This window comes from Tupaia chinensis, unplaced genomic scaffold, assembly GCF_000334495.1.
Source record: "Tupaia chinensis unplaced genomic scaffold, TupChi_1.0 Scaffold000315_1, whole genome shotgun sequence".
Taxonomy (NCBI): domain Eukaryota; kingdom Metazoa; phylum Chordata; class Mammalia; order Scandentia; family Tupaiidae; genus Tupaia; species Tupaia belangeri.
Genome location: NW_006159808.1, coordinates 289,942 through 300,489, shown reverse-complemented (window position 1 = coordinate 300,489; position 10,548 = coordinate 289,942). Strand labels below are relative to the sequence as shown.

General features: G+C 39.6%; 1 protein-coding gene across 1 annotated transcript in view; it reads right to left on the bottom strand.

Annotated features, from left to right (window-relative positions):
• Positions 1–10,548, bottom strand: part of BANK1 (B cell scaffold protein with ankyrin repeats 1) — a 235,995-nt gene that overhangs the window by 183,625 nt on the left and 41,822 nt on the right. Inside the window, exon 7 of the mRNA XM_027772930.1 lies at positions 6,093–6,232. Within this exon, the coding sequence (XP_027628731.1) occupies positions 6,093–6,232 (140 nt within the window). The remainder of the gene's footprint in view (positions 1–6,092; positions 6,233–10,548) is intronic.

The window sequence follows — 10,548 nt, the reverse complement described above, 5'->3', positions numbered from 1 at the left end:
AAGTGACAGGTTAAAGAGCAAAGGAAATATTTTCGAGAATTATGCAAAGACTTTTTTTTACTTATGAATATTCAATTCCAAGTAGTTAATTTGAAAAAAAAAATGTAAGTAAATAGGGTCTAAGATAAAAGAGACATTCTCCTTCGTTTAGTTTTTCGTTTTGAATGAATCATGTCTTGGAATTGCAATGTTTGTGTCTACAGATGCACAAATAAATATAAGAATAATGTAAAATGCAATAACATGAAGAAAGCATGTTTTGGGATCTGAAAAACCTGTCTGAAAGTCTGCTCCAGGACTCAGGAGCTATGGTCCTATATAATATTTAACTGACAGAATTATTTAGTGATGTAAATGAATAAATGTGTAAAAAAATTCCAGCAAATACTAATTTCTTATATCTAAATACCATGGTGTGGACAGCTCACACAATGCCATCACTGTGACCAGAGAGCGGTAAGGGGACCTGCCACAGCACCCTCCACATCCTCCTCACCCCGTGACTGCCGTGTTCTTGCCACTCCCTCAGGACTCTGTGTCCTATTTCCCCTGACTGCCCCTTCCAAAGGCATGGATGTTGTGATTTTTGTCTTTGTGTACCTAGTTAGTTCCTGGTACGTAAGACACAGCTAATATTTACTGCTTTAAAAAGTGGGAACATTCTGATTGCCTTTTTTTATCTGCTATTTAAATAAGTGAAATATCCATAGGTATGAATATTCTATAGTATCTGCTAGTGAAATATCCATAGGTATGAATATTCTATAGATATAGAAATATAATAGTTATGAGGACATGGACAGGATGTTGTGACAGGAGCTGATTCTAGAAAATATCGAAGACCCCACAGCCTGTGCATCTTTAAAAGGAGTCTAGGGGCTAGCAGGTGGCAGCTTGGTGGTTAAAGGCTCTGGACTTCCACATGGCTGACTGAGGTTCAAGTCCCAGACTTGGGGACTTGCTTTCTCACCCTATCTCACTCTCTGATCAAACTGGAAAATAATCATTATAAATAAAGTTAAATAAAATATTTCTTAAAAAAAAAAAAAAAAAGGAGTCTGAACATTCCTATTCCATGAACCACAGAAAGTTCATAGCAGAAGGAGTGTCTTAGATCAGCCTGGTGTTAGGCTGAAGCTTAAGGTCTGGATGCATTTGTAACCCTATCTACAGAAACTGATAAAAAGGGGAGTGGAAGGAGATAAGGACCCAAACAAACAAACAAATAAAACTAAAAAGCTTGGGTTTTCCCAGTATAGCTCAGCTGGAAGAACCTTTTGAAGAATTCTTTAGAGAAGATAACTGTTAACACCTAAGCTTTAACACAATGAAGAAATTAACCTTTTAGGTACTTTAAGGTAGTTATCACAGAGAAGCCACTGAGAAATTCCTCCTCCTGGATATTAGATTTAAGTCTCTACCTTTTCTCACCCCAAGCCCACTAATCTTCATGCTGTAATTAACTATTTGCAGGCAAAGACTGAATAATACATACAATTGAGTAAAAGCAGAAATGAAGTGTACCCAACCTGAAGTTGAAACTGTTTCAATAGGTATAAAGTGAAATCTATAAAATGATACATATGTGGAACACAAAGATACCTTTTACTACTAATAAATATAATGATGAATCATGTGTTAAAGGAACAGAATCCTACTGCTTGAATTGGTATTTGCTATATTCTTTCAGCATCTTGGCCTAATTTTGTTTTTATGTTGTATCCAGTTGTTCCCATACAAAGTTAACTTTTACTGTTACCCCAAGGCTCTTTTGTAAATAGGATGAAAGTCTCAAAGGTTTTAATTATCTCGGTTAAATAGGAATTTCTAGTATTTCTAACACTAGTACTTGAATTCTAATTATCCTAAATTGAGCTTTGGATTTTTATTTTATTTGAATTTCTCTTAAATTCACAGTTTTAAGTGGTGCTCTGGAAGTTGCACCTTTATAAGGCTATGTGTTGGGATTTAATATCTACCTCAAAAAAAAGATGAAATTATTTAGGAAGTACTTAGATTATGAAGCTAGTTCAGGTAAAGTGTTCTAAAACCTAATGGACATCATCAAGAAGTAAAATAACAAAACCCGACTCTTACTATCCTCTCTCCTCTAATTCACAGGACGGCCATTTTGTTACAAGCCAATAGCTTTTAAATGATAACAGAAAGTCTCTTATTACCAACTCCAGGATTACTGAAAAGTAGAACTCGCAGATCTCTCATTATTATTTTCACAGATTCACACCATGTTTATGTTATTACATGCCCAATAGCTTTTAGATGATTATAGGAAGAGTCTTGTTACTAAGTTTCCAGATTCCTGAAGTCACATCTGCCATTGAAATTTACTAGAAAACCCAGGAGAGTTCTTATAATATACCATTTCAGCTCAATAGGTAGGATATTAAAAGAAAAACAAAATTCAAATCTGCTGGTCTCTGTTCTTACAAGTCCCAGTAACTATGGTGAACAGAATTACAACGTAGGCTGTGCTTTGAATAGAGATGTTCAGTGAACCATTTGCGAAATATTCAAATTCCCCAATTAAGTGGCAGAGCAGCCCATAAGAGAGACAATTACTGGAGTGTTGTATACTGAAAAGGGAGAACACAGCTCTTGACACAATTCTTTAAATATAATCTATGTGGGAGCAAAGCAGAATGTCAAGAGGAAAAACCAAGTGCCCTTGAGAAGCCCAGTGTGGGCTGGGTCACCTCCCATGAGGCTAAACCACCCAAAAACACACCAAGGAGATGCCGCTGAGACTCCTTGCTCACTGAAGGCGGGGCCTGCCTTCTGCCACCTGAGTAAGTTCACAGGGGGAAGACATGCGTGGTCTGGGTACTGGCAGGCCTAGTTGGATTCCAGGTCTCAGCTAGTTCAAGACCCTGAAAATGCCACCCATGATCGTCTGGCTTGTGTGGCCGGAAGCGTCAGTCTCAGAATGTGCGCGATCTAATCCCACAGCCCTTCCAGACCCTCTGAGGGCAGCGGCAAGGCCTCTGCCTACACCAGATTGCAGAAATGCCACCTGATCATGTCCCTTCTTTCCTTGCCACCTGAATCAGGCTGTGGCCACCCAGCATTCTCCCTCGTCTAGGGCCCCCGCAGCCTGGTGACGGGGAGGAATTCTGATATTTGGCCTAAACACTTACTGAGCTCTCCCCTCTTACACTGAGGGTAGAAATGCAACAGAGCATTTTCTAGTTACCTAAAAAAACGGTGCAAAGAGGGATTTTTACTCTCTTCAAGCAGTAGAAAAAATGGTGACTTGCATACTGTAAGCATTCTAAAAACTACATTTAATTTACTACATTTAATGCTGTATATACACAAAGGTTCCCCCTCCAAGAGAAACAAACAAACAAACAAAACAAAACCAAAAATCACCAACAGAAAACTATGTGTGGGGACTACTTTACCTCTATATTGACAAAATACTGGCAAAGCTAAATATGATCTTTATTAATCTTTTTGTTATGAATGGAATTTTTAAACAAGAAATAAAGCAAGCATGTCACAAGGCAATGAAATGCTCTGTTTCATTACTCTTGTTCATGCTTTGCAGCTACAATGTGGACATTTTGTCTGGTGTTCTCAGACTCCCCAAGTAGATAAAGGCTATCTCACTCTCTGTCCTTTTCTAAGACATTTTGACTCTGTCCATTGTTCTGAACCAAGTCATTCACAAAGGACAACTCTAACAGAAAATATGTTACACAAAATCAGTAACAAAGTCTCCAATGCTAAACTAGTTTAAACATGTAAGGCTTCCTGACAACCTGTCAACCTTACTGTCATTGATAGTTTTGTTAGAGATCTTACAGGAAGGATCAGCAGATGGTGTAATGGTTATGTTGCTGGACTCCCACATAGTTGACTGTGGTTCGAGTCCCAGACCTGGTGGCTTGAAATTCACCTTGGGTGTGTGTGTGCATGCGTGCCTAAGATCCCAAGAGGAGAACGGAGGAGAAGGGATTGCAGCATGGCCATCCCCCTGGGGGGTGATTTCTCACTTTCTATCTCTTTCTGTCTTTCTGGTGAGTGCACATGCCCTATAGCAAAAATCTCTCTTAAACAAATAAATTTTAAAAAGAAATAATACAGGATATTTAATGATAGATTTGGAGCACACATTATTCAAGTCAACTACTACTTTTTTCACTTCTATTCTCTTCCACACATCATTGCTCCCCTGCCCCCAGAAAACAAGGCAATCCTAATAATCAAGTAGTTATAAAAAAAGGAGACATTTATTTCACTCTGAAAATTTGATGGAATAAGTACATAAAGATTAGAAGCTCCATATAAGTAAGTTTTCTCTCCATTAAAAGTGGGTCAGGGGATCAGCAGATGGCATGACAGTCATGTTGCTGGACTCCCACATGGCCAACATGGTTTGAGCCCTGGACCTGGAGGCTTGAAACTCACACCAGGCACATGTGAGTGTATGACCAGGGTCCTGAGAGTAGAATGGAGGAAAAGAAATTGTGGCGTGGCCATCCCCTCTGAGAGGTAATTTCTTGCTTTCTACCTTTCTCTGTCTCTCTGGTGAGTACATGTGCTTTATAGCAAAAATGTAAAACAAACAAACAAGCAAACATCTGGTGGGGCCAGCAGATGGCACAGTGGCTTAGGCACTAGACTCCCACATGTCAGACTGGAGTTGAAAGTTTTGGATCTGGTGACTTGCTTTCTCACTTTCTCTCTCTCTCTCTCTCCCTCTCTTTCTCTCTCTCTTTCTCTCTGATTAAGTAAGTGTGTGTGCCCTGTAGAAAATTAAAATAATAACAGCAATAAATCAATTAAATAAACACTTTTTAAAATTAAAAAGTGAAAAGAGGGGTCAGCAGGTTGATGATTAAGGGCACTGGACTCCCACATGAGCAATTGCAGTTCGAGTCCTAGACCTGGTGGCTTGCTTTCTCACTTTCCATCTCTTCTCTCTTTCTGTCTCACATTGTCCCTCTCTGCTCAAATGAAAATAAATACATAAAATAAATAAAGTTAAATAAAGTAATTCTTTTTAAAAAATAAAGAAGTCAGGAAACAAAACAAAAATGTAGAAATTAAAATACTGGCTTGAGTAATCCAAATGTAATTGTTACATTTAAATATCATGAAGGCAAGCCTGTACAGGGAACAGGGCCTTTGAGGAGACCAGAAATGCCCTGTGAAATCAGCATTGCTCAGTAAATACTCTGTTCACTAGAGAGACGACCTCGAGCTAGAATAGAAGATACCTCTTTGTAAAGATCTCAGGAAATTTTAGTCTTTAGAAGAATCCTCACATCCCTAATTTAAACGATGGTTTTTACTATCCAATAACAACGTCAAACAAAACTAATAAAACACACTCTGAGTTTGGAAAAGTCCCCACAAAAACAGCATGAGATTATTAACGTGTCCACATGAGATTAATTCCACATGATCCTTTTTGGTAGGATCTTGGTTTTCTCTGACTCCTGAGACTCAAAGCATCAGATAAGTGATCGGATGTTTATTTTATTTTGCATTGTCTGGATCTGAATAAAGAGGAAATTCATTCCTTAAGATTTCTCTTTAACCCCTTCTCTCTTTTTAAAAATTATTTATTTATTTATTTATTTTATTATTATTATTATTATTTACTTTGCTATAAGGCTCACAGGAAAGAGACAGGGAGAGGAGTTCCCAAGCAAAGGCTCACAGGAAAGAGACAGGGAGAGGAAAAATGAGAACAAACTGCCAAGTCTGGAACTCAAACCCTGGTGGGCCACGTGGGAGTCCAGCCAGTGCTTCCACCACCACACCATCTGCTGGCTCACTCTCCCTTTTCGTTATCTGCTCTGCAAAGGCTTTAAAAGGGGCCATCACAAGACCTGTGTGTAACGACTAAGCTGTCTCCGCTGGCATGATCTGGGACAACTTGCCCCGAGGAGAGAAGTCTGTCTGCATCGCTGCGCCAGAGGCGGCCCTCTGCTCTTCTTATTGATGAGACACGCATTCTTACTCAATTAGCATGCAGACTTTACACCGAAGCATGAACCTTCTTGTTGCACACTAGCTCTTTACCTTGCAGTATGATTAACTTCGTGGAAAGGTCCGCTTACCTGGCACAAACCCGCTCCTGGGGTCGCCATTCCACATGGGCATTCCACGGACCTCGCTCCTGGGTAATATTTAATCTCTGCCGTGGCCTGAATGACACCATCGCAATAGACATGGACACTCACTGGGCCGGCAGGAAAGTCTTGAAAGACAGAAACGAGAGGCAGGAGCTCAGTATCTACTGTGCGTCCTCTTATCACATCTCTTAGAAAATACGAAAGAAGGCTTTGCGGATTCATAACACTTGGACTCTAGCACTTAAATGGTTTTTACATCCTTAGTACTTAGAAACCACAAAATGAAATGTATAATTTTAGACTCAATTGATTTTATTAAAAATGATTTTATTTATTATTCTTATCATTCTTGAATTTGCTACAGGGCACGTGTGCTCATCAGAAAGAGACAAAGAGAAAAAAGGGAAATGAGGAAGCAAGCCCCCAGGTCCATGACTCAAACCATGGTCAGCTATGTGGGAGTCTAGCACCTTACCCACTATGCCACCAGACCCCCCCCAACTTAGTTATTTTAATTAAAGCACATGCTAAAATAATATTAAAAGCAAAGTACTAAATCCTTCCTCCCTTCATAATAAAGTCCTCTTTTTTGGGGGTAAATATCTATAATCATCTTTACATAATACTTTAGAATTTTAAAAGGTACAACCATTCATTATAAGTTAGGTGTTTGTTATTAATCTTATGAAGAAAATTCCAATTAATTACAGGCCGTTTCTAAAAACAGTGTTTGAATGGATTAGAGTTAATTGAAATGATAGAACCTGAATTGAATTGATTACAATAAAAAACCCTGGGAGAGGTAGAGTTTAATGACCTAATACTTAAGGACTATTTGTTCCACGTATTCATCAAAAGCTTCTTGTGAACAAATTGTTCGAAGTGACTGCTACACTACAGTCTAGTGTGCGTGGCGTACCAACAGAATTAAACTTTCATAAGAATTCAGGGCTTTCCACAAAAGAGAAACATTAGACAATCATTTCTTTTTTTTGAGGGAGAGAGGTTTTTGCTTAAGGGCATGTGTGCTTGCTGAAGAGACAGAGAGACAGAAACTGAGAAATCACCCCCCCTGGGGGAATAGCCACACTGCAGTCCCTTCTCCCCCATTCACTTCTGAGGATTTTGGGCATGCATGCACAGGCATGCGGTATGAGTTTTAAGCTGCTGGGTCCAGGACTGGGATGGCAGTTGGCCACGAGGGAGTCCCGCGATGTAACCATGACGTCGTCTGCTGGTCCCAACAATCATTTCAACAGAAAAGTTATTGCTTTGGCCAGTGATGGCATGGTGGTTAAGGTGGCTGGATCCCACATGAGCGACTTTGCAGTTTGAGTCCCATATCCAGAGGCTTGAAAAACACACCAGGTGCATATATATGTGTACATGCCCCAAATCCTGAAAGGACAGTGAAGGAGAAGGGGTTGTGGCAGGCCATTTCTGGGGGGTGATTTCTCACTTTCTCTGTATCTTGCTGGTGAATACACATGCCTAATAAGAAAAACTAAAATAAAAAATAAAAAATTGCTTATTAGTATAACAAAACGAAAGAAAATTTAGCTCTTTAAATTCATTTGTGGGACAAATATCGAAAGCCTTCACTATCACAGAAATATCTTCCAAATTCTTCTAGAAAACTATCACTCAAACATCTGGAGTTTATAATAAGTCATTAAATATATGACTAGTAGCTCTGAATATTTAAAAGTTCTTCAGGTTTAAATATTCATTTCACTTAATCTCATGAAGAGGTTAAAGGACCTCTTATAATATTGCTCAGGAAAATTTAAAGGCTGTAGAAACAATCTTAAGCTTAACTAGGTCAAGGAACTGAACTTTCTTCCTCCCATATTGCCTGACTAGACAGCTACCCTGTGCTATGAAGATGCTGGGTGGCCTTGTGCCTAGAGGTTAAGGAGTCAGGTCCCACGTGGCCAACCATGCTCTGAGGTCAGGGCCCCTATGGCTTGAAAACCATGCTTGGCATGGATGGGGAAATGGAGAAGGAATTGCAGTAGGGCCATGCCCCATTTGGGGGTGCTTTCTTGCTCTCCCTCTCTCTCTCTCTGTATCTCTCTGTCTCTGATCAGCACATGTGCCCTCTGGCAATTAAAAAAGCAGAGAAGATGTATATAGAAAAATAGGACCTCTCTCTCACAACAGAAGTATATCTGGTAGAGGATGTAAGAGAAACCACAACAAAAGTGGAAAGTCGTAGGGCTCGTCTCCTCAGGTTAAGCAGTGTATTCAACAGGGGTCCTGCGGCTCCTGGAGTCAAATGAAATTGATTTCAGGAGATTTCATTAAGATGATTTTTCTGTAATTAAAATGTTTTACTGTGGTAAGTCATAACAATTGATTTTTTTTAATCAAAATAGAGATTAGGAGTTTTACCACGAGGAGTTTAATCTTCTGAAAGAGAGCTAGGCAATGGTCATGAGAGATATATGGAAAGAAGATCTGCTTGGTAGGGTTCCCCCTCCCCCAATATACTACTTAAAATATTCTAATTTCCTTAAAATCTAAAGTGACAATAAATGGATTTATTGGGTCGTGGGAAAAGTCATGACACATTTTTGCACAGAAAACACATTGCGACCCCGCCGATGACCACTACTTCCTATGCACTGCTAATGGCCGACTAAACACCATGCCAACGGATCTATTGCGAATGAGGCTGGTTTAGAGTAACCCTCCACAGAAATGCTCCGGGAAGTATATTTGACATATACATTTTCTCATTTATTAAGGGGCAATTACTAATCACACCCCATTATTGTTCCCACCTATATTAGAGAAGACTTGTTTCAGATTCAGCTGATTGGGGAGGGGGCTCCTTAACAATACATGATTTAATTGGCTTTCTCGTTAACATCCGAAATGTCCTTTTCGTGAACAGTACCCTGTAGTGGTTGAGCATTATTTTACTTTAATTTTGCTTTACAATGACAACTCTATTTTACAACTCTTCGATAAAAATGAAAACTAGCTCATTTAAGGACTCAAATAAGAGAGCAAATTCTCCTGTTCACCACCTAGACTATATAGAGCAGGCAGGAACATCTAACCCTGGGTGTGCACACAGCTGCGGGTGGTGATCACCCCAACAAGCAGGGTGTCCTTGAGAGTCAGGTGTGCAGAGGAAGAAAGGCTATGGCGGGAGGAAAAAACCCAAGTCCTTGTCCATCAGAAACAGACATACAAGAAGGAACATTGGCAGAGGAGTGATGACAAAATAGGAATGCTGTTTCAATTTCAAATCTCAAGCCATTGTTCATCTTCCCCTTCTCCATGATTTAAGCTGTCTGCCCTTCTAAAGGAGGTACAAACTGAAGTAATGTATGGAAAATATAGTCCAAAGGGATTTCTAAACAGTCAAAATATCTCACAACTCCACAAAAGTGGACATATCACAGATCTATTTATTTATTTATTTTTAAGAGAGATTTTTGCTATAGGGTGCATACGCTCACCAGAGAGAAAGACAGACAAGACAGAGACAGAAAGTAAGAAATCACCCCCCTCAACCCCACAGGGGGACAGCCATGCCACAATCTCTTCTCTTCCATTCTCCTCTCAGGATCTTAGACACGCATGCACACATGCCTGGCATGAGTTTCAGGTGCTAGGTCTGGGACTTGAACTGCAATCGATTATATGCAGTTATATTGAGTCCAGCAATATAACCATTATGCCGTTGGCTGCTCTCCACAAATCTATTCATTTTGTGTATATGTAGTTCTTTATTTTCAGACAGGATCTTCTTTTGTCGTGATCCTCTTGTTCAACATCCCGAGTAGCTAGGACCACAGGTGTGTGCTACCATGCCCAGTTTTTCAGGGTAGGTCGGAGATAGAGTGGAAGCTTCTCCTGTGGCCCCAGCCTGCTAAGCAGCAGTGTCCACCACTCAGGAGCAAGGCTGGGCCTCCACTTCGCCCACTTAAGAGCCCTTCTTCTTGTGTGTTTGGACGGTCTGAGAAGCTGTGTCCCTTTATGAACTGCTGTCAGCCCTCTCCAACATGGTAAACATCAAATGAGCACACTTAGCGTTTTCCTGAGAATCAAAATCAAAACGACTCCATTCTGATGAGAACATTATCATTAAAGAAAGAGAGATGGCTTCAAAACTGTAATCATACCTAACAATTACTATCAATTTTAAATATGTTGCCTTGTTTTTCTGAATGATAATATCTGGAAAAATGTATTATCAGTTGTTATTCTTCTAAGTAGGCATCCTAATTGGCATATCTTAAGGTATTTTCATGGGCTTTTAATGAAATATGAAGTTATGAGGGGACTTCAAATACTAATGGAAAAATGGAATTAAAACACAAGTTTGTTTTGGTGCAAAATGTTTTGAAATCTATGCATACTCTTTTCATAATTCTCATTTTCTGTGAGCCCTTTATATGATTTGCATTATCAAGAGTGCAGTTTC